Consider the following 25132-nt stretch of genomic DNA (forward strand, 5'->3'; position numbering starts at 1 on the left):
AAAAATTAGCAAAATGGTCCTCCTAAGGGTTGGAAAACAAATGGAGATATTGTTGGAAACATAGGAAGCACACTGGAAGATTATGGGATAGTCAAAACAATGGCGATGCGCGGGTCTCACGCGCCAGCGCCATTGGCGGTGTGTGCAGGTAATGCTTCGCTGTCTTGGGAAGCGCGTGATGGCATGGATTAGGAAGCTCTTCCTCCCCTCTTCACTCCTATACTGATGGTCTAACAAAAAGGAACCTGTAAAAGAAGAAACAAACACAACAAACTTCAATTCTTTTTTCCTTCTTTTCTCTTTTTTAGATCTGCTTATCTCTCATTATTTTTTCTTCAAATGATCATTGCCGCTGCCAACTCAGGTGGAGCATCGTGTGTGGAGAGGGCTAGTTCGGTGGTTGTTGATAGGTCATCGATTCATAGTTGGAAAGAGAGAAGAAACCATTGGCGGTGGTATTCATAGCGGCGATGCTGCTGGAGCTAGCATTGTTGGATTTGTTGTTGGCGGAGGTTGCTGTGATGTTGAGGAGCTGATGCTTGCTGGTGGAGGAATGTGGTCGACGGTGATGGTGGGTTGATTTGTTGTGGCTTCAAATGGATAAATGAGAGGAGAACACCATGAGTTAAAGGTTTGCACAATAGGGGGCTATTCACGATGGTTGTGAGTTGTGGTAAAGAGGATAAATGGCTATTAGTAGCTCACACTAGAGGTTGGCAGTCGTGGGTTGCTAAAGAAGATGGTGGAGGAGACACCAATTTTGTGTGCCTGGTGTTGTTGAGCTTTTTTCTGACGCTGCTCCTCTACTGGCATTGTGGAGAGAAAAAAATAAGGGTCACAAATTGAAGTTGCTGGTGATGGCTTTAAGGTTAGATTGTCGCTGGTTTTGGTTTAAGAGAGGAAGGAAACGGGTCTATGGAAGTGTAGTTTTTTACTTGTGTAACTGCAGGCTAGGTTGAGGTATAATAGGGCTTGGGTTTTTTTGGTGTATGTGGGGATTTGAAGAGTGTGTGAGCTAGATAAAGTTTTTTTTTGGTATTTTTTTGTTAGTTTTTTATCCTCTCTCCTAAATATTCCCCCTTTTTTGTGTGTGTATAACCATCTATTTATTGATATTTTTTTTTGTCTTTTCCCCTCAATTGCTTGGTCCCCAAGCAATCTAAATTTTCTTTGGTATCTTATTTTCTTCATTTTCACTTCTGGTCCCTTTGCTTATTTATTATATTTTTTTTATTCTTATTCTTTTGTATTTTGATTTTTTTTAAAAGGACAACATCAACGTTAACTCAAAAAGCACGTTAACAACTAAACATATTGAAAGTAGATTTTATTTTTTTTAATTTTAAATTCTTTGAAAAAGACATTGAAAATGATGCAATATGCCAGAACATGTTTTTTTAGGTTTTTGTTGTTTTTTTTTTTGAAAAATTTCAAAAACAAAATGGTCAAAAATTAGGTTGCAACAATTTTGATGATGAAACCAAACAAACAAATAAACAACAACAACAACCATTATCCAGATAGCCAAAGGACAATATGAAGAGTGTATTGCTGCCTCCAACAATCTAGTAGATAAAATGACAAGAAACCTAAAAAATGATGTACTTCTAACTAATGTTGATTAATGTGTGGAGAAGATTAACCATAATCGTCCATTTTATATGGAAAGCAACGTGAATAATTCCTTTTGATGAGTCAAAATATTTGGTTAAGATTTTTATAAATAGAATTTTTTTTAAAAAAATCAAATGGGTCTAACCCAATCTTAAAGAGAAGAAATCTAAGTACTCAAGCTTGACTGACTACCAAGTCCAAGTTCTTTGAGTAACATATTTGCCAAATCCATTTTTGTTTTTTAAGATTTTTTATATTTATAAAAATCTATAACAAAAAATATTGACTCATCAATTACATGGATAAAAATGAGATCAGGGGCTTGTTAATTAATAATTAACTTGAGCCTTGATAATGACTTTAGTGAAGCAAATGAGGAAGAAGTTAGTGATACATAAGGTTCCTTTTGTTGAATGCCTTTATCTTTTTCATATTGTTCATGATTGGATTCTCCCTTTTCCTTAGCCTCTTTTGCAGCCTCATCCACCATTTGCATACATGTACATAAACGTTAAACCATCTTCTAAAAACACGTGTGTGTGTGTGTGTGTGTAGACATTCATTAAGATTATGATTCAACTGCCGAAGAAGTTAATATAGTAATAAAACAAGAATTCGAGAGACTTGTAGTAGAAAGATTAATGATCATGATTAATGCACTTACATTTGTAGTGACGGCAGACAAGAGTAAATAAGGCATAATATCAATAATATGAGTCTTGATGTGATTCAAGGCATCCTTGGTGAGGCCATGAGCAGCAAAAGTTGCATCTTTAACTACAATCTTCAATAAGTGACGAGTAGTTTCCAAGGCATCAGCTGGGACTGTAGCAACACTCAACTTCTCCAATAACCTCTTATTTACCACTCCAAAATGTCTTTTGTATCTGCACTGTTTGAGAAATTAGTGTAGTAGAAGCTTATGGACAACAATGCAAAATAACAAAACTAAAAAACAAGAAGAAAATTTGAGAGGAAGGAATATTTCATTAAGTTTTTTCTCTTCTATACACATTTTCTTTCTATTACACTTATGCTCTATGCTTCTGATTACAAGCGTATTTATAGATCTAAAGTCCTAGACAATTAAGGAATTATAAGAAGCAAAGGAAATCCTATCCTGAATAGGAAAATTAATTCTGCCGACTTAATCGGTTGACCGGTTCTTAACCAGTAGATCGATTCATTTAATTTAACTGGTCGATCATTTCTTAACCGATAGACCAATTCCTCTATTTTTTAGAAAAACTAGAAATCATGTTTATGTTTAACATCCCCTCTTAAACTTGATTTCACATATCTCTTAACATATCTCTCAGTTTGGCAAAAACATCATGTTTGAGTGGTTTAGTCAAAATGTCTGTGACTTGGTCTTGGGTGTTCACATACTTGACTTTAACTTTCTTATTTGTAATGCAATCTCATAGGTAATGAAATCTTATGTCGATGTGCTTACTTCTATCATGAAACACAAGATTCTTTGCTAAGGCAATGACTGATGAGTTATTCATATAAATTTCTATAGGCTTCTCTTGTGACATTCATAATTTTTTCAATAATATTTTTAGCTATATAGGATGAAAAACACATGTTGTAACAACTATTTATTCAGCTTCACAAGTTGATAATATGATTATAGATTTCTTTTTTGAACTCAATGTGAATGTTGTGTCTCTAATATAGAAGACAAAACCTATAATGTTTTTTTTATCATCCAAATCTCCATCCAAATCATTATCACTATAATATACAAGATCAAATTTGTTAGAGTAACCATAGAATAAACCAAAATCTATGGTACCTTTGATATATTAAAGAATTCACTTCAAAGCTTTGAGATGTGTCATAGTTGGTATCTCTATGAATATGCTCATAAGTCCTTATCCAAAGAGAATATCCGAACAAATACATGTCAAATATCTCAAACTCTCAACTAGGCTCTTGAATATTATAGAGTTTATCTTCTCTCCTTCATCATTATTTGACATATTTACTCTACACTCAATTAGAGTGTTCATTTTTACATAATTCTCCATCTTGAACTTCTTGAGAATATTTTTTGCAAACTTCTTTTGACTCATAAAGATTCCATCCTCTCTTTGTTTGATCTTAATCCCTAGGTAAAAGGTCAAGACCAATATCTGTCATCTCAAACTCCTTAAACATTGATTGTTTGAAGTCTCCAAACATCTTTGGATTATTGCCTGTAAAGATCAAGTCAAATACAAGCGTATAATAAGAGTATCACCACTCTCTTTTATCTTCATATAGATAGCATATTCATGGGGGCATTTTACAAACCCATTCTTCAAGAAACAACTATCAATTCGACTATACCAAGCTCTAACCCATGGGTTGCTTCAATCTATACAAGGTTTTGCTCAACTTTAATATATTGTCTTCATGTCCCTTCACTTCATAACTCATGGGTTGCTCAATGTAGACCTCATCTTCAAGAAAGCAATTTAGAAAGGCTGACTTGACATCCATTTGGTAGATCTTTCATTTATGTTAGGCAGCTGTGGTGATTATTAATCAAATGACCTCTAATCTAGCAACTGAGACAGAAACTTCATCATAGTCAATCCCTCGCTTTTGATTATAGATTTTTGTTACCGATCTCGTTTTATACCTCTCCATTTCTTTAGCATTCTTTTTTTTATATAGATCCACTTGAGACCTATTAACTTCTTTTTATTTGGTTTATAACCAACTTTCAAGTGTCATTTTCCTCAATTAATGCAATCTTCTAATTCATAGCAATTCTTTACTTTTCATCTTTTATTGCCTTTTCAAATATTATAGATTCACATGTGGTAAGATGACAATATAGAGTTAAATTATCATATATTGGATTGGTTACCTCATATAAGTCATCAAAGCTACTCATCTTTCTTGGTGGACTAGGTGAGGGGTGCTACTATTTGAACTTCAACTAGAAGAAGAAGATAAAGGTGAAGTTGAGTTCATTGGTGATTGTGGAGGTGTAACTAATTCTTAATTATCGTCATCCCTCTCTTTATCTTCATCAAAAACTAGTAAAAAATCATACTTCTCACCATCTTCTACCTTCCAATTCCATGCTCATTCTTCATCAAATTCGACACCCTTACTAATAACTATCTTTTCTTCATTGGGGTTGTAAAGCTTGTATTATTTGGACTTTTGATAATCATCCATAAAAATCATCCTTTTGCTTTTGTCATCTAGTTTGGTTATTGCTTGATCATTTACATGCATATAACCAATGCTCTCAAACACCTTCAAGTGAGTAGCATTTGGCTTTCTTCCATTCCATGTCTCTTATGAAGTCATGCCATTCAAGGCTTTCGTAAGACACCTATTTGACAAGTAAACATCACAATCTATAGCTTCATCTCAATACTTCTTTGGCATCGTTTTGGTTTTGAGTATGTTTTTTGTTATATTAAGGATGTTATCATGCTTCTATTCTTTCTTTCCATCATGCCATTTTGTTGTGAAGATCTAAACATCGCTAAGAAATTTTTTTTGATATCATGATCTTCACAAAACTAATTAAACTTATTAGAACAAAATTCACCCCTTATCTGTCCTAAGTGATTTTATAGAATAACAACCTTTTTTTCCCAATTAATGTCTTCTTAAAATAGTTAAATACATTAGACTTTTGTTTTAAGAAATATACCTATATTCTTCTACTATGATCATCAATAAAAAAGTAGAAAATATCAATTTTTACCGAATGAGCATTGTTGAATAGGACCACATACATTTGCATATATCTCTTGTAAGGGTTGACTTGCTCTAGATGTAGACTACTTTAGAAAGCTCTTACAGAATTGTTTGCCCATTAAACATCCTTTACACAATTGATTTGGATGTTCAATAAATGATAGACCTTTTAACATATCTTTTTGCTCTATTTTCAAGCTGTCAAAGTTTACATACCCAAGTCTCATATGTCAAAGCAAGTCTCATCTTTCACACATGCTTTTAAGCATTTAGGCACATCCATCTCTATGTTTAGCAAAAATATTTTGTTCTGTCATGGTTACTTTTGCAATCATAGTTTCATAAGTATTAAGTAATGTCAAAATACGATCTTTCATCTTAATCTTATAACCCTTCTCCAATAATTATCTCAAACTCAATATATTGATTTTTACAGTTGGGACATAATAAACATCACCAATAAATTGATGACTATTATTTTTCAATTTAATAAGAATCGTACTGTCCCTTTGATGAAAACCTTTGAATGATCCATGAAGGTTACATTACCTTTAATTCATTCATCAAGCTATATAAACTTGTTTTTATCTCCACACATGTGATTGATGGCACTATTTTCTAGATACCACATGTGTTTTTTAGGTTGCATTTATTCATCATGGACTAGTAATAAGATGGCTTCTTTCTCCTCTTCTATAACAAGATTGACATTCTTTTCAACCATTTTGGTTGGATTCCAACAATCCCTGATATAATGACCTATCTTTTCATAGTTGTAACATTTAGCTTTTTTTTTCTTTTTGTCAAACTTGGGTCTCAAATTGTGACCTGTCCAACTCAGATGTCTGACCAAGCTGGGCGTATCAGCCGAAAGACCTTGTGACCCGTCCAATTTTTTTTTGAAATTACACCCCTTTTTGTATGTATACAATGGGGTATTTCTTCCTTTTCCAAGGATTCATGAGAGAAGTGTTCAGATATTACTAGATAGGTCTAGACGAATTGCATTCACATAGGTGGATCACTTTGTCTATCTTTTATAAGTTCTGTAGGCTCGTTAGAATCAAGCCTTTAGTCAATGACTTCAGAAGTTGCTGACATCGATGATGACAACATGTGTTGGTTTTTCACCTTCACCAACAGACCCACAAGAGCCATGAAGGGAACTCTATGTGGGAAGCCTATGCAAGTTAAAAAATAGAGGGGGAGATGACCGATAATGAGGTAACGTGAACCAGTCAACCCCAAAGGTGGTGTCGCAGGGGTGTGAGCCGACGCGACGTCAACTAGCGACGGCTGAGGCTTTTTGTCGTGCCTCCTGTGTGAGGTGTTGTGTGTTGGAAATGGTTTTTGGATTTAATCATAAAATTATGATTAATGTTTAGGAGTCGCCACCTAGTATTATGGTCACTAGGAACCTATGATCTGCAAGAGTCTGAGTAAGAGACTGGTTGTGCAAGGGGAAGACGCATCACCCCCAGTGCACCCTACCTAAAGTAAGCTGCATTGTTGTTTGATTGTTTTTTCTAAGTCGGGTTTCTATTCGTTGGTCTTTTCTAAGGTTCAAGGCAGATCTCTCTTAATGAGAAAGTCTCTACCTTATTGGGTTAAATCCTAACCATGCTAAAGTCTGAATTTTAGCATTGCATTTATTTACACCTTGTATCTTTAATACCTGAGGGTATACTTTATCGTGTAATTTTACACCCCACAAACATTAAAGTCTACATTTGGACCTTAAAAAAATTGGAAAAAGGTTTTTGATACTTTGGTCAAACCCTAATGGATGATCATAAACTGGTTATGATATCTATTTTTTTGGATTTTCAAAACATGAGAAAGATGCAATCTTTTAATGAAAATATGCTTGGGAAATTTTTAGGACTTGGTTGTATGCATGAAAACAATATATGTATATGTATATATATAGGGAAATTGATTTAAAAGTTTTTGAGATTTTTTTTTGAAAATGTTTTGAAATTTTTTTTTTGAAATATTTCAGAGAAAACCAGGTATTTTAATACCGGATTTGTATTTTATAGTGTAAATATACAACCCGATATTATGCAAAATTGGTAGAAAAATATTTGAGAAAATCACAATTTTTTCAAAGGATTTTTGAATTTTTTTTGAAAATTTTTGTTTTTTTAAAGAAATATAATAATATAATATAATATAATATATATTATATAATAGGAAATATGTGGGCTGGGCCGAAATCCCCATAAAATTGGCTCTTTTAGGGGTGAGCCGGACCAACCCAATCACTTGGGCTGGGTTGGAATAGGTCCAGCCCATCCCAAAGATTATTATGTGCAGAACGTGAATAGTAGTTCACGTTCTGCATGCAGTCGAAATGGTTGCAGAAATGGAGGTCGATGAAGGAGCGGCTCACTTGACAAAGAAGTCTCGGCTGTGATCAGGAGGTTTAGCTGATGGTTTCGGTGGCGTCGCTGGGAGGAACGGTGGCCAAAGTCGATCACGAGGGAAGGAAGAAGGATTTTGCAGAGGTGAGAGAGAGGAAGAAACAGTGATTGTTTCAGGAGTAGGGATGGTCGGCTTGTGGTTGGGCTAGCTACCTGTGGTGGAGCTAGTGGTGCAGAAGCTGGTGGTGGCTGGAAAGGCGGGGAGAGAGAGGGAGAGAAAAACTATAGAAACGGGGGCAGTGGGGCTGGTTTTTGGCCGACTTTGGACCCTATTTTCTCCTCCCTTAGGTCATCAACGAAGCCTCTATTTATAGGAGGTCGAAGAGGGTAATCTCATCTACACCGGGGTAAAATTTCAGCCCTTGATTTGGTTGGGAAGGAACCCAACCGTTGGTTCAAAGTAGCCTCCCTGAGTTGTCAAATTTGCAGGAAAAGGCTGTCTGAGTTAACCTCTTTACGTTGTCGCCGGTGTCGCCGTGCTGTCATTCATCCTGAAATGTTCACATGGGGTTGTAGGGATCCTTTTTGTGCAAGTTTTGTTCGATTTGATGGAGAAATCAAGCATTAAATTCACCTGCAAATAAGGCTCCCACGCTGTTTTTTCGGGTAAAATGGGGAAGACAATGAACAATGATTAGACGACGCGTCGTCTGATCCTCTTATTTTTTTTAAAATACTCAAAACGGCGCCGTTTTGGATTGAATTAGGGATTTTAACTGATTTTCAATTTAGTCCTCCAACTTTCAATTGGTTTCAAATGAACCCCTAATTGACCCTAAACTTTTGATTTAATACAATTAGGTCCCTGCAGAACTTCAACTTCAACCCTGGATTTACGCGTCTTTCGCAATTTGGTCCTTGGTCTTGGATTTATGCAATTTAACCCCTAAATGACCATTAAACTTTCAAATTCTTTAATTTCACCCCCAGTTTTTGTCAATTAAGCCCTTATAGTGTGGTGCCTTTCTCAGATTGGTCCTTGGCTGCGAATTTCTTCAATTTAGCCCCTAATTGACCCCAAAACTTCAATTTTCTTGCAATTTGGCCCCTAATTTCAATCAATTAACTTGGTAAAAATTAAATTTGATCTCTTAAAATTTCAATCTTCTCAATTAAGCCCAAATTAGGCTTCCAAACTTAATTTTTCACCAATTAAGCCCCAAATAAAATTAATTTGACCCATTTAAAGTATAATTAAGTCATTGCACTTAATTAAATTCTTCAATTAGACCCAAATTAATTCTTAAACATAATTAAAATTCAATTTGGCCCATGATTAAATCAAATTGGCCTATTAAAAATTTAATTATATCCTTGGACTTAATTTTTATGCAAATTCATCCAATAATCATTTAATTTGACCTTGAATTTGCATTTTCTCCATTTTTGGGCATAATGGGGTACAATTAAGCTTTAAAATTTCCTTCAAAAATTACAGCTTGATTTCCCGACCTACTTTCTCCACATTGTCAACCTTTATTTTATTTTTTATTTTTATTTTGAAAAAAAAATTGATTTTTGGGGAATAACCCAGAAATGGGTTATGACAGGTGGAATGGAATAAATTTAAGGTTTTTCTTATTATTGAAGGGTTCCTTCCCCTTATGTAAATCTCAAGCCTCGTCTGAGCTTGGACGAGGAGAAAATTTGTTACGTTGTCCTAGACTTTGACTAAGTATAAAGTCAATAGGAAACTAAATGATATTATTAGGCTGCTTTGCGAAGTATATAGCTTTTTTATTCTTTTATTTCTTTATTGATAAGTTTATTACTAACTTTTTTTTTCTTTTTATAGGGCTAACAACTGAATGAGAGGGAGAAACTCCAGCAAGGTTTGTAGTTCATTAAAAAAGTCTTCGTTGTTTGTCATGATTGGAGGCAGGGCTGAAGAAGTGATGGAGGATTACCCCATCATTGTTGATGAACTCTCTATTCTTGAGTAAACAGCAGTGGGAGTCAAAAATCTCGTAGAAAAATAAAGTTGGGGGTAGTCGTTTTCCACTATCTAGGGGTCAAGTAGATTTTACTCCTCCTAAAGTGATAATGGGCACTGCCATAAGCTTTAAGAGGATTAGGGTTTCCACCCCTGTGGCATTTCCTCTGCTTTAACTCCTAGCTCTATCAGCAGAGGCTGCAACAACTAGGCCTTCTACTCAAATTGTTCCTGATGGAGCTGAGTCTGAAAATGCTTTTGCTATTTTTGCTCTTGGCTTAACTCCCTTCAATTTTTCTATCTTGACTGCAAAGGAGAGGCAACTTATGAAGGTTATTATTAGTAGAAGTTCAGGCATTTGAGAGGTTCGCCTTGAGGTGGTGAGACTGCTGGAAATGATTCTCATCATCCCATCAGATATCTCAATGATGTTTGATGAAGGCTATAACCATCATTTGGATTTAACTTGTCAAATGGTGTTTAATGTAAGGAACCTTCTCGTTCACTGTGACTATTATTCCTAACACTTTTTTTTTGGCAGATTTTCATGATGTGTGCCCATCCTAGAAGGCATTGGGTGACTGAGAGGAATCATGTAAGGGGGGACATTGCCATAGACAAGGTGAACCAAGTTGAAAAACCATACTAACTTAAGATGATCAAATTACTGCATAGCTTTTCCTTCTTATTGAAGAGTTGTTGAAGTTCTAATAGAACATGTGTGCCAACAACTATAGAAAGGCTCATGAAATGTCCCATTCCAGGAGTATTTTAATTATCTATCTTTAATGGTGATTGAGGACGTCAATAAACCAATTTTGGAAGAACTATCAGTGACTTTTTGATTAGTTTTCCACAGACAATGTCATTGAGGATGTTCAGAAATTCCAAGTAGCTTAAGAATAAGGCTTATGTGTTGGATAATCAATTATTACTTGGTTCTAGCAATCTGATTCATTCTTGTTTACCAAAGTGGCTAGCAGTTGGTGCTTGATACTTGTAAAAGATTCCCTTTTGTGGGTTCAGGAACTCTCTGATGCTTAAATAATTTTTTTTAAAGAAAATACCATGATATTTTAGAGAGATACTCTAAAAATAAACATGCAATAGAGAAGAGAGATTAAGAACCTCATTTTCTAATGATCTAATGGGTCTTTATAGCTCATCCTCACCTTTTTCTTGATCACATTCCCACTTCCACTTGATTAAAGGAAAAATATCTTTATATGTTTAGGTTCAGTGTTTGACTAAGTCTAGAGGTGTTGAATCTGACAGATTGCCAAACTCATGCATGCTTGGGCTTAACTAAGAGTGTTGGGTCTGACAGTTCGTCATATACATACTTGCTTGAGTTTAATGTTTGGATGAGTTTAGAAATGTTGGATTATCACGTAATCTCTGGTTCCTCTAAATGAGAATCCAAATAAACAAAAATAAAGACAAAACATGTTGATGCAGTTAACAAAAATATATGTCTTAATATAATGAATAAATATATGTTTTTTTTTATAGAAAATCATTGTTAGTATTCATTTAAATATTATTTTGTTTTGTTCTGTTTTAGTTTTTTTTATTTTTTTTAATATAATGAATAAATATATTCCTTGAATACTTTATTTTAGCATGACACCATCACCATCCTCTCTGCCAAGCAAAAAAAGAAAATTTAACGTTCGCGTCTCGATCTTCGATATATATTTCAAATTCACTATTTCTAGTAAAATTCGTTAATTTGAACCACACCATATTCAAACCGTTCTCTGTCCAGATGCCCCGCAGCAGTTACCCCCACCAAACTTAATGTTGATTTGATGGGTTTGTGCAAGGAAGGAAAGGTCAGGAAGCCACAAAGTTCATGGGTGGTGATCAAAATGTATCTGCTGAATGTGGGCTTTTTGTTGCTCTTTTGGATTCCTCTGCGAATTTGAAGCGCTTGATCTGGGTAAAAAGGCAAATGGGTTGTTGAAACGCTCGCTTTCGCTTTCGATGTTCAATTGAATAATCAAATGGTTGAAAAGTATGGCGCACGCGTGTTTGATAGAATGAGTGAAAGAAACAAGAGGTCTTTGTAATCGTGAATAAAAGCATATGCCGATTGTGATAAATTGGAAGAACATCCGATCTATCTATGTCCAACTTACTAAACATCCTCACTCTGTTAGTATTAGATGCCCAACTGACCATATTGCGTCAGTTTTGATATTCTCTAGTCTCACGATTTGAAGATTCAAGCATTAACTTAAAAGAACTAAAGAGATAGTGTATTCTTATTAAAAAAAGAAAAAAAGAAAAAAAAATAGTGGTGCACTATGAGACTCGTAATTAATATTAAATATTTGAATTACCATATTAAATAATTATTTGAATTAGAATTTAAATTGTTAAATAAAATTTAAAAATAATAGTTTATACTAATCAAAAGCTTGTACGAATTACCAATGATGCATATATGTTGTTGAATAGTATACCAGCTTTGATTTTTCTTTGTGGAATTATTGTCGGTTACTTTTCCAATGATGCATGCATTTAATTCATTTTTTCCAGACCAGACGGAAAGTATACCACTATAATGTAGAAATAGAGGTAATTACTGCAAATTAAAAAAAAAGACATGTTGGTATGGATCAACATGTTTTATTTTTATTTTTATTTATTTGGATTCCAAATCAACCCAGCATCTTTATCTCTGAGTCCAAGTCAAGTATTGAATCCAAACATGTATGAATCTAGTGATTTGTCAGACCCAACACTTTTGAACTAAGCCAAATATTGAGCCCACACGTATATATAGATATTTTCTCTCTGATAAAGTTAGAAATATTTTTCCTCAGATTAAGTCATGGATATTTTTCTCTTTGACATAGAAGAGGTTGGAATGCGCTCAAGAAAAAGGTGAGTATGAGCTATAAAGACCTATTGAATCCTTAGAAGAGAGGGTTTTCAATCTCCATTATCTACTGTATATTAATTTTCAGAGTCTCTCTCTAAAATATCATTGTCTTTTGTAAATTCCTTGGAAAAAGAAATGGGGTTAAATTAAGATTTATAAAAAAAATAAATTTTTATATCAAAAGTGAAAAAAAAAACATATTATACTTAAGGAGGGGTAAAAGGGTAAATTATCATAGAAAAGAGTATAAAAAGAGTGGGGATTTTCTTCTCTTCAAGCCGTCAGCTACGAACAAAGGAGAAGGGAGGGAATTTTCAATTTTTCTCACCAAAAATCTTAGAGAAAACCAAGGGATTTAGGGAAGAATTGAGGGAAACACATACACACACATGTAAACACTTGATTAAGAAGGAAAGAGAAGCAAAATAATTAAGAAGAGGGGTTGCACATTCATGGCAGCAAGGAAGAAAAAAAAAGGATTAAAAAAAATTTGACTGGTTGAGATTCGAAGACTTGAATAACATTTGGTAAGGAATTCTGGATATACTCTAGTAATTTCATGCAATTTGAATAACATTTGAGGTAGAAATCATGAATTTTAGATTAAGATTTATAGAAAATTTTTTGGGAAAATGCAAATTGACTATGAATTTATCAAATTTAGTTAGATTAGGTTGTATTGAGTGTTAAATTTAGTAGAATTGATGAAGAAAAATATAGGGTCCTTAAGAACCCAAGTGGCCAGCCAAAGAGGAAAGTTAGGCTCGTGATATATAATTGCATGTAATTAAGTGAAATTGTTGTGAACTCATATATATTTATATGGGGAAATGATTTATGAAATAATTAAATTATAATTTGAAATTTTGATTGAAATGTGACAGTGTAGTCAGAGATTTTGTTAACATGAATGTTACGTAAATTGACTTTAGATGCTTGAATAAAGATTTAAAATTTAAAGGAGCATGAAGGCTTTTAGAGAATTGGAATTAATGATATTGCAATATATATATATATATATATATATATATATATATATATATATATTTGGAAATGATAATTTATTTGGTAATGAATATAAGAAGGAAATTTGATATACCTGTTGATACAAAAGAGGTTTCGTGAGCTGTGCTGCAACACAGAGGCACTTCAAAATCTTTGATAGTAAGTAGGTGTTCCATACCTTAACATTTTCTTTTGTAAGATTATCGTTATAATATGTTCAATATGTTTTGTTATTTTATTTTTAATAAGTAAAACATATAATGGAAGAAAGTAATTTTCTAGTGATGGGATTAATATTCGGTAAAGGAAAATGAAATTAATTTTGGTGAAGGGATTAATGACTGGTAAGGGGCTGAAGAAATTAGTCCTGGTGAAGAGATTAATACATGGTAAGGGGCAGAAGAATTAAGACCGTGATAAATCTATAGAAAAAAAAAATAAAAAAGTAATAATTATGAAACTCAATTCTCAATTAACCTAATGTTGAAGCATTAAATTGAAAAAAAATCTAATAAAAAAAAGAATAAAAAAAACAACTTGAGTTAACCCGAGTTAACATATCAAACATGTGTCAGGAGATTGGGATAACCCTATATAAAGCAAATCAAAACAAATTATAAAATCTAATTTCCAATCAATCCAATGTTGAAGCATGAACTTAAAAATGTCCAATTAAAAAGAACAAAAAAATCAAAATCAACTTGGCTAACCCACAAAACACGTGACCCAAGTCATGAGGTCGCGATAACCCCATAGGAAAAAAAATTTAAAAAAAATATGTAGATCAATTCTCAATCAATCCAATGTTGAAAGATAAAGTTGAGAAAAAAACAATTAAAAAAACAATAAAAAATTACTTGAGTCAACACAACTAGCTCATTACCCAAGTCATAAGACCAAAACGCAAATCAAAATAAATTATAAAGTCTAATACTCAATAAACCCAATGTTAAGAAAAAAATTTAAGAAATAATCCTAAAAACATTTAAGGATAAAAGTGAAAAAAAAACCTTGTCATTTCACTCTTCATTGCTATAGTAAAATCTCAAGCACTAATTTTATATATGTTAATAATCTTCTCTTTCTCTCTAGGAATGTGAATGAAAATGGTGAAAACCAAGAAAAATGCTAACTCTTAACCTTATATAGGTTAGCCAACATGGCCAACCATCTTTAACTGATTGGATGATTCAACTCAATTATCTCTTGACCCATACAACACCAATAAGAGACGTGATAAAGAGATTGTGGGAATTCAAAATTTTTAAAAGGCATCAATCCTTAGCCTTCATTTACTTTCTAGATTATTTTTTTACTTTAGCACTTTAAAAGAAAACGGATAAAATAACACAATATAAAAAATATTTAGAAAAGTAGCACAATTTAAAGAGTTATAAATGACATTTGTGACTTATGAACCACAAGTTTCATCTGTGACTCTCTCCAAAGTTAAAAATAGGCTGACACATTTTACAATAAAGAGAGAACACAGAGGAGAGAAAGAAAAGCAAGAAAAGAAAGAAAAAGACCCTGAATACACATTGAAACTCCAATAACAACACCATTGGTATCATTGGAAGGATATCGATAAGACAAATCCAACGACAAGAATGCCACGAACGGTGACTTGAGTGGGCCACACGAGTAGTCTAAAGTGTCGGGGCTTATTTTTCTTTGGACAGCTTGTATGGAACATTCCTGTCACTGTTTGTGACCTTCTTTGATGTCGTTGGATTCGTCTCATTGAGATCTTCTCAACAGTACTAGCAGTGTCATCATCAGAGCTTCGATGTGCCTCTGGGTTCTTTTTATATATTTTTTCTACCTTTTTCTCTCCCCCCTCTCTTCATAAATTACAAGAGGAGAGAAAGAAAAAACAAAGAAATAAAAAAAGACCTCAGAGGCACACCAAAGTTTTGACAATGAGACAACCAATATTGTTGGAAAGATCTCAACGAGATGAATCCAACGACATCAAGGAAGGTCACCAATGGTGACTGGAGTGTGCTACACAAGCTGTTCGAAGACAAATGAGCTCTGGCATATTTGGATGACCCGTGTGGCCCACTCCAATCACTGTTCATAACCTTCTTTAACGTTGTTGGATTCGTCTCGTTGATATCTTTCCAACAGTACCAGTGGTATCGCTTTAGTGTGTCTTCAAGGTCTTTTTATTTCTTTCTTTCCTTATTTTTCTCTCTCACCTCTCACTTATTTCTTTATTGTAAAATGTATTAGTGTATTTTTAATTTTGGAGAGAGTCGTAGATGACAGTTATGACTTACGAGTCGAAGATGCCATTTGCGACTCTCTAAACTATGCTACTTTTCTAAATATTTTTTGTATTATGCTATTTTATCCCTTTTTTTATGTGCTGAAAACCAAAAAAAATTTCATTTTCTGCACATGAATTGTCATATGATCTCAAACCTCAAAGCTTACCACCATAATCACACATTTGGTGAAATAAGATGATAAGACAGTTAAAAGGGATACATGTGAAAAGACTAATAAGGTCCACCCTTCCTATAAAGAGTTTTTTTTTTTCTTTTTAAGTTAGAACATTAACTTAAAAGTTTTGGCAGAATAATACTATTTGAAAAAGATTTGATGAAATAGTATACTTTCACCTTGTCGCACTTAAGAATAGTGATATTTAATAAATGTCGCTATTCTTAAACGTGACAACTATCTTGTCACCCTTTTAAAGCGCGACAACTTAACATGTATCCTCACTAACAAGCCTTTGGTTCAACCGATCGGTTGGTTGATCCCAGTTGTATGAATCGATCGACCGTTTCACATAAAAACCATAATATACATATGTTTTATGAGTCAAAATATATATCTTTGTCTAACTTGTGGACTCAAAAAAAGACTCCAATTAAAATCTAAAAAAGTTATTGTTCATTCAATACTTTTCCTCAGTTTTTCAGTGTCAATGATGCAGTCAGACTTGGGATAACAGGTAATTTTGAACAATTTAATGTAGATCTGTCACAACCAAATGAGGATCTCCGCAGATAGATTATGTAGATGGCCTAGTATATGCATTTATGAACCAGTGAGATAAGTTTAGGTCTAAGAGTAACTGGGTCTAGTCGTGCCAGACTAGAATGATGGCCCAAGAAAACTATAACTTTTCATCTGATCATTATCATTGAATCACTCTTAAATTTTTACAGAAATTTTTTGAGGCTATTTTCATCGTAGGACTTACTTTGTAAGTGCTTCGGTTATCCTGACCCATGTTATGCCTTTCTGACCCGGTCTCTTATGCCTTCCAGCTCATAACAACTTTAGAAAGAACATATATAGTGTTTGAGAGATTTCTAACAACCTCATCACTTTAATTAAATGGGTGTTTAAGAGTGTGGTAGTGGTTGTTTTTTAAAGTGTTTTTTGCTCATAAATGTATCAAAATAATTTTTTTTATTTTAAAAAAAAATTATTTTTGACATCAGCACATCAAAATAATCTGAAAATATAAAAAAATATATTAATTTGAAGCAAAGAAAAAAATAAAAAAATTTAAATTTTTTTAAAAATATATTTTAAACACAAAAATAAACAGCCATTAGGATTTCATATAATCATCCATCTAGAGGTATGTTATCTATGTATGATATATGGGAATTAGCCAATATGGCACCCAAATTAATAAGTGGCAGTACCGAGTTAGTTGCTAAACATTCTTTAATTAATAATTTTTGTAAAAACATACTTTATTTTCTTTTTTTATATATAATAATAAATTTATTCATCAACCCAAACTAAAGATCTATTTGGGTTTTAAAAAGTTATAAATTATAGTTTTTGAAAAAAACACATGGAAAAAGCTGTTGAATCAACTTTCAAAGTATTACTAGACGTTTAAAAACCACAAGCAAAACCAGATTTTTTTTTTCTTACAGGGTACCTTCTGAGCAACTACTCCAATATTTGCCTATAAATATTACGCCTATCTCAACTCCCTAAACCATCTCTCAAACACTCCTAGAACTAGAATACCCACAAGCTAGCTATCATTCACCTTTCTTTCTTGCTCTCTATATACTATTATATATATTATTTCTTATAGCTAGCAAGCTAAGGAAACAAATATACATAGAAATATATGGGTGCTACTGGAGGAGATGATCATCAGGCGGCCGGCATGTTCTCAGTGACCGTGACCGAGAAGGAGGTGGTGGCAGCAGTGCTACCACTGCACGAACATTGGCTGCCACTCTCCAACCTTGACTTGCTTCTTCCTCCACTTGATGTGGGTGTTTTCTTTTGTTACAAGAGACCAACGTCGTCGACCTTGACGATCAGCTCATCCTCACCAGCTACTAATTCTTACAATTTTCGGTCCATGGTTGGTGTTCTGAAAAAGGCCATGGCCCAAGTTCTGGTGTCTTACTACGCCTTTGCCGGAGAGGTTGTGGCTAACTCTGTGGGTGAGCCTGAGCTGCTGTGCAACAACCGAGGCGTGGACTTTTTTGAAGCAGTTGCAGATATTGAGCTTATGGACCTCAATTTGTATAACCCTGATGATAGCATTGAGGGGAAGCTCGTGCCCAGAAAGAAGAATGGGGTCCTTGCTGTCCAGGTCTGTTCTATACGTACACACGCCTCTACTTTTTGTTTCTGTCGGATATGTTGGATTCTTTTTATAATTGACTTGTACTTTTTTTTTTTTGAAGATATAATTTATAAGAAAAGAACCTCACTTCCATATATAATCCAGGAAACTATGCATAAATTACTAAAACTGCTCTTTGTTGATGCGTATAACATCAACCGTGAGTAAGTTGTTTTCTACCATAAATTAAAACATAATTTCGATCCTTTTATGTTCTTAAGAAAACACAATCGCTCATGTTTCAAATCTCATTATTAATGTTGAAATCAATGATTTAATTTTGAAAGAAATAAAATATTAAGGAGTTAAGTTGTTTTTGTTTTTATGTATTAAATTATGATTATTCAATGATTCAGATTCTATAAACATGATGGACGTCATAGATATCGTTTAATTACTTTCTTTTTTAGCATAAAAAGTTATATTCTTTTAGATTGCATTTGTTTTTTTTTTTTTTTTGAAATAGAAAAAACAAAGTCAATGAGAATAAAAAAGCATGATTATATTATGTTTCAATTCTCATAAAAACACAAAACTAGTTAGCGCTTGGTTTGCCTGGTAAACCTGGACCTTGACATGCCTAAGTCTCCGGAGATGGATCCGGCATGGTCGAGTCATCGCGTCACGACAAGCGATAAAGAATAAAAAAAAAATTATAATTGAACAGTGGACATATTAATTGCACAATGCTCCATATGTGTGTGGTTTTGCAAATTAAAGGTTTCTTCGCTGCAAATTTGCAGACCATTCATGAAAAGCAAAATTCTAACGGTAAAGAAGGGGGGAATTTGTATATTTCATTTGAGCTTGCTGCGCGCAAAGGTTCACGCAGACATTGACATACAGGGCTCTAGAAATTTATGCGCTTTAACCTCACGAACTAATTACATTACAAACTATATATATTTTCAGGCAACACAACTGAAATGTGGCGGTTTAGTGGTGGCGTGCACGTTTGATCATCGCATTGCAGATGCCTACTCGGCCAACATGTTTTTGGTGTCATGGGCAGAGACAGCTCAATCTAAACCAATATCACTGCTTCCATCGTTCAGAAGATCCTTGCTAAACCCAAGACGACCTAGTTGCGTGGACGCTTCTTTGGACAACATGTACGTGCCCGTCTCCACACTGTCACCTCCCAAAGAGCCTGCACCTGATGCTGATCAACTCGTAAGTCGCATATACTATGTGAAAGCAGATGACCTAAATCAACTACAATCCCTTGCTAGCTCCAAAGGGAACAAGAGGACAAAAATGGAATCATTTAGTGGATTCTTGTGGCAATTGGTTGCCAAGTATTGTGCTATAAAAGATGATGATGATGATGATGATAACATTAACAATGCCTGCAAGAAGATATCAAAAATGGGCATCGTTGTGGATGGAAGGACTAGGTTAAGTAGTGATCTTGAAAGAGGGGATGTAATGGAAGCATACTTTGGAAATGTGCTATCCATCCCCTATGGTGGCAAGACAGTCCGTGAACTAATTGAAAATCCATTGAGTTGGGTTGCAAATGAGGTCCATGATTTCTTGGAAAATGCAGTGACCAAGGAGCATTTCTTAGGGCTGATTGATTGGGTGGAGGCTCGGAGGCCAGAGCCAGCTGTGGCCAAGATATATTGTGGTGGTGGTGATAGCGACGGGCCGGCTTTCGTCGTCTCCTCCGGGCAAAGATTCCCGGTCTCGAAGGTGGATTTCGGCTGGGGTGTGCCTCTTTTCGGGTCGTATCATTTTCCGTGGGGTGGAACTGCTGGGTACGTGATGCCCATGCCAAATCCAGCAGGTAATGGTGATTGGATGGTGTACATGCACCTGTTCAGAGGGCAGCTGGAGTTCATCGAGACAGAAGCTTCCAATTTCCTTAGGCCCTTGACTTGCAATTATCTACGTTGCCTATCTGCATCATCAAACTAGCTAGATAGCAGCTATCGATCTGGCTACGATGTTGTAATTAATTATTATTACCATGCTTGGATGGATTGTGCTCCCTGCCTGAATTCAATATCACCACCCGTTGGCTTTCTTAATTTGTCACTAAATTTATATATAGCTATTTAATATTTGCCTTATTTTTCAGCTAATTCTAAGGGATCGATGGTCAAGTAATTAAAAAGCTTTATCCATTCTTTAATTTATTAAATATATCTAAGAAATCTCATTAAATATATCTTGATTGATGTGAATAATGTATTTTTAAAAGTATTCAAGAAAAAACTAATTCCAACTAGTATAAAAACTAGCTTCAAAAAACACCTAATTAATTTATCATCGATAAATTTTTTAATGCCAACAATTTGGGTTGGCCCGATCGATGCGTGAGTGTGTCTATATACATGGACGCGTCTGATCAATAAACTATGTGTATACACACACACACACACACACTACCTAGCTATACGTAACCTTAATTTATCTTCAATTTGTTAATATAACAAATCAAAGCAGTCTGGCTCGGATATTTTAGATCTCTCTAGAAGAAAAGGAAGAGCATAAATATATTTAATTATTATTTGGACACTCCTCAGATCCCTCAAACTCCAAATTAATCATTACTTGTAACTTCGATCACAATCAACAACCTAAAGAAACGCCGGCATATCATTTACATGTGTGTCTAATATTTTATATAGTTATTGGTTAGGATTTATACGTACTATAATATAATATAATATAATATGAACATGCATGATTGATATAATATTTTGTGAATGTATAGCTTTTCTTTTGAGGGAAAAGAAAGAGATAGGGATATCTATCTATATTAATATTAATTTGTGAGATTTGTGAATATATATACTAATTTATGTTCTTGGAAACCTATCATCATACTTCACAAATTAGCAAGGTTTTTTTTATTGTTTTAATTAAGTAGAGTACTAACTTGCTAGATGATAGTCTGCCATCTAGTTGAGCTGTTGTTGTCGCAGCCAATATTACTTTTCTTTTTTCTTTTATCTTTTCAATGTAATCAGCAATGGATGAGATCAACTAGCTAGTTAAAGAATTGTACTGAATAACAATGCTCGAGCTGCCTCTATATATATATATATAAGTGAGAATCTTTGATAATTAATTAATTCTCTTTGATCTTTCCTTCAAGATCCAACATCCCATTTGGAAAATAATTACATGAAAAGAAAGTCGGTCCTTTGGTTTTTAATCTTTTATATTGTTTTATTATCTTACACAGACGACATCTATATATATAGTTTTTCTAACCATAGGAAAGATATTCATATGTTGTATTAATTATTGCTAGTTTACAGGAAATTAAACACATTGAAAAATAGTAATAAAAACTGGACAGAACGGAGTTTGGCTTGACGCTAATGCATGCAATAGTTATTGATAAGTTCGCAAGAAATTAGATAAGAAAAAACAGCGTGATGGAAATTAATTAATATTATATATAATTAATTAGGTGAACATAACTAGAGTCAGATCTCGTCAACAATCCGTTGAAATTAATATGTGGATAATAAAAATAATTGGACCCCTCAAAAAATAATCTTCTTTTGTGGGTTGGATTCACCAAACCATAGTTTAAAGCTAGCGTCACACGCACCAATAAGGCACTGCCAGGACTTAATTTGAAACAAAATATATAATGACTGCTAGTCGTCCACCATATCCACCTCGTGACCTCTTACAGACCAATTCATCAGTTTGGATGGAAGATGATGATGAGCATAACTTGTCTCCAAAACAAACAAACTACTATATATAATTTAATCAAATATTATATTCCCATACATATATAGTGAGCAAAGAAATCGAGATAGAATTAATCCTTGGCCACACACAAAAATATTTGTTTTTATTATATATCAAGTAAAAAATTGTGTAAGAATTATATATATATATACTGTGGAAGAATTAGTATAATTCTTAATTGGATGCCCTGCCGAAACCTTCTTGAAGTAATGTCTACAAGTTCCAACGCCCACATCAATCCTTCAAGATGGTGTTCATTAATGGCAGAACCCAATTGGCCAGAGGAACGATAATTAGCTATCTGCAGAGCCTAGGTTTTGAATAATATTCAATGGATGATATTGTGGTGTGATCTTTGTGGCAGTTATTACACAAGTTTTCTTAAAGTCAGCACAAGTGATGTCTTTAGTGCAACTACCCGGTCCTTCCAAACGTCTTTTTTTATATGCATGGTAGACAAACATGCACGCTAGCTCTCTTTTACTAGACTCACGGAGTAAAACAAAGGAGTAGTTGATCGTAATGACAAATATTAGGAAATGTATGAAAGAGAAGACTGAATGGTTTTATTATCATTGAATGTCGACGTTGGCTATATAATAGCCTTACATAACAGATTAATTAACTAGAAATGTGCAGCCCACGATTTAACAACTCCTGTAAACATGGTAAGATTAAATCAAATAATAACAGCACAGTAGGGATTTATTTAGAGATCAAATCAACATTGCCTCCCTTAAACTGAATGCTATAAGCATCAGTTTATATCATTCTCAAAACAAACTCCTAATTAATAATGCTCGCAGCTTCAAAAAAACATCTAGTTTGAGTGGTTTTTTCATTATATCAGCTATTTGATCTTGTGTGTTGCAGTAAATTAATTCCACAGTACCAGCCTTAGTAAGCTCCCGAAGAAAATGAAAACACACGTCGATATGCTTACTACGACCATGCATTACTAGATTTTTCAAAAGCTTGATTACGGAACTACTATCGCCATGAATAATTAATTTCCAGAACATGGTAAGACTAAATCAAATAATAACAGCACCCTTCACCGTAGAGATTTATTTAGACTAAGCAATAATGTACCAAATCAACACGGAAGAGCAGCAGCCGCCACCAACGACAGCAGCAATAATAATTTGACTCTTAAGTACTTTTACAAAGATTTAAGTTGATTTTTCCCTGGTTGATCGTCTACTTCTGACCTGTTCCATTCCCGATATTTTTCTGTGGGTGTCAATAACACACACACACACACACACACAGAGTAGGGCATAAGAAGGAGCCTTTGGCAAGAGAAAAACGAAAGAGAATGAATATAATCTTAGTGATCTTAGTGTATATTCATGGTATCTGAGAGGTACGCGCCACTGCATGCATTCAATATACATAAGAGTAGTGTGGCATTGAAGAAAATCAACTTCCACTGACAACATATCTAAACCGCCATCCATGCTTTCATTAGAAGATAATTAAGCTTGATTGATATTATCTTCTTTTTTTTCTTTTTTTATAAAAATCGATGTATTATTGAATTGTTGTCATGACTTGTGCGCGCCTTTTAATAGCGTATTTGTCAATAATTCAATCTCTTTTGTTTTTTTAAAGTGTTTGTCAAGTATTTATCTTGACAGAGATGAGAGGGCATGGAAAACTTGAGACCATATTAATTAATTAATTACTAGCTGGTCTTGCAGGTGAGGTGGTCATGACTACTTGTGCTTTTGACTTGTGCGTTTGGAAATGCAGTTCCACCTGTTCCACCTCTCATATTATAATTTGCTTGTAATTAAGAAGTTCATGTATTTAGGTTGACAGGTTTTCTGGGCATGCATGGACAAAAAGGTTAAAGTAATTCATGATCAAGACTTGTACAGACAAAAGTATTCGAAAAAACGCATGACAAGACTTGTACAGACAAAAGTATTCGAAAAAACGCATGATATATATATATATATATATATATATCTGACCTAGCGATACAGTAAAAGAATTATTGGAGTTTTTCAAGTTCTAATATTATAATTTTAAATTATAAAGAAAATCCCAGAATTAGAATTTCTCTATAAATTACTGGATAATCAATCTATTTTAATCTCTTCTAAAAAATAAATCAGGTAATTCTATTAATTTATACTATTCCTAGACCTAAATCCTAATACAAAAATGATTTATTATTTAGCATTACAACTCCTGGAGTAAATAAAACAAGTAAAATAAAAAATAAAAGTAATAGAACGCAGATTCATTGCATCATGGATTGCAACAATATTATAATGGCTAATTTACTTTTTTTCTTATGCTTAGAATTGTCAAGATCCTCCACCTGAGAAAAACTCAACCTCAAGTTCACAATTAAAAGGTCAAACCCTTACATTATAAAAAAATAAATAGTTAGAATAGAATAGAAGTAGCATGTCTTTACTTGTTAACTTTGAAATCTAATTTATGGTGTGAAAAAGCTAAAGAAAAATTCATATCTATTATTTTACTTTTATTTATATTAAGTCTATTTAGAGTCCCTTCACACATTCATCTACTTCAAATTTAACCTCTTCATCAGATGTTAGTCGAGGGGCATCTAGCATTAGAATCTTCAATATGATAGGCTAACTTTGAAATTTCAAAGCTAGAAAACTTTTGTATCTAATTCTTCATTTTTTACTCTCTCTAGTTCATCACCTTGCAGGACAGCTTCTGCTTCCATCATCTCGTCATTCTAAAAAAACATTGTTTTATACTACATCATTATTCAAACTCACGAGCTTTGTTTATTGATCTTAAATAACCATTGATCATTCTTGAATGATGTTTAATCGCTGACCAAACTAGCTCCATTTGTAAGACATAATGTTAAATATTCATGGTTGTTGTCTCATCATAAAATAAAATTCTTCTATTGCATGGAATTGCTTTATTCTTGACTTGAATAATTGCCTCCTCAAGCTACATCTCCTTTAGGTTTTGCCACTTGCTATTTGAGAAGGTTGAACATAAAGAAATATAAAATCTATTTGTAATAATCTTGTACAAATTCTAAAATTAATAATTTTCTCATAATTTATCATGATGGAAGTACAAGCATACCATCACGAACTCTATCGTCTACGAACTCTATCGTCTAGAATATCATACCATTAATTTTCATCAATATAAATATATATCCTGTAGATTTTATATTATGATAACTAGAAATC

At 33.7% G+C, this 25132-nt stretch overlaps 2 protein-coding genes across 2 annotated transcripts; one reads left to right on the forward strand and one right to left on the reverse strand.

Moving 5' to 3' along the window:
* Positions 1 to 1939: 1939 nt before the first annotated feature.
* On the reverse strand, positions 1940 to 4254 carry LOC18101250 (uncharacterized). The gene is made up of 3 exons (XM_052454586.1): positions 4247 to 4254; positions 2279 to 2501; positions 1940 to 2092 (listed from the first exon to the last, which is right to left on the reverse strand). The coding sequence occupies exons 1-3, from the start codon at positions 4252 to 4254 to the stop codon at positions 1940 to 1942; spliced, it is 384 nt and encodes a 127-aa protein (XP_052310546.1).
* A 13268-nt stretch (positions 4255 to 17522) lies between these two features.
* On the forward strand, positions 17523 to 20236 carry LOC7465572 (coniferyl alcohol acyltransferase). Its single transcript, XM_002310861.4, has 2 exons — positions 17523 to 18176; positions 19122 to 20236. The coding sequence occupies exons 1-2, from the start codon at positions 17700 to 17702 to the stop codon at positions 20127 to 20129; spliced, it is 1485 nt and encodes a 494-aa protein (XP_002310897.4). The 5' UTR covers positions 17523 to 17699; the 3' UTR covers positions 20130 to 20236.
* The last annotated feature ends 4896 nt before the right edge of the window (positions 20237 to 25132 follow it).

Source organism: Populus trichocarpa, chromosome 7 (assembly GCF_000002775.5).
Source record: "Populus trichocarpa isolate Nisqually-1 chromosome 7, P.trichocarpa_v4.1, whole genome shotgun sequence".
In the NCBI taxonomy this organism is placed as follows: domain Eukaryota; kingdom Viridiplantae; phylum Streptophyta; class Magnoliopsida; order Malpighiales; family Salicaceae; genus Populus; species Populus trichocarpa.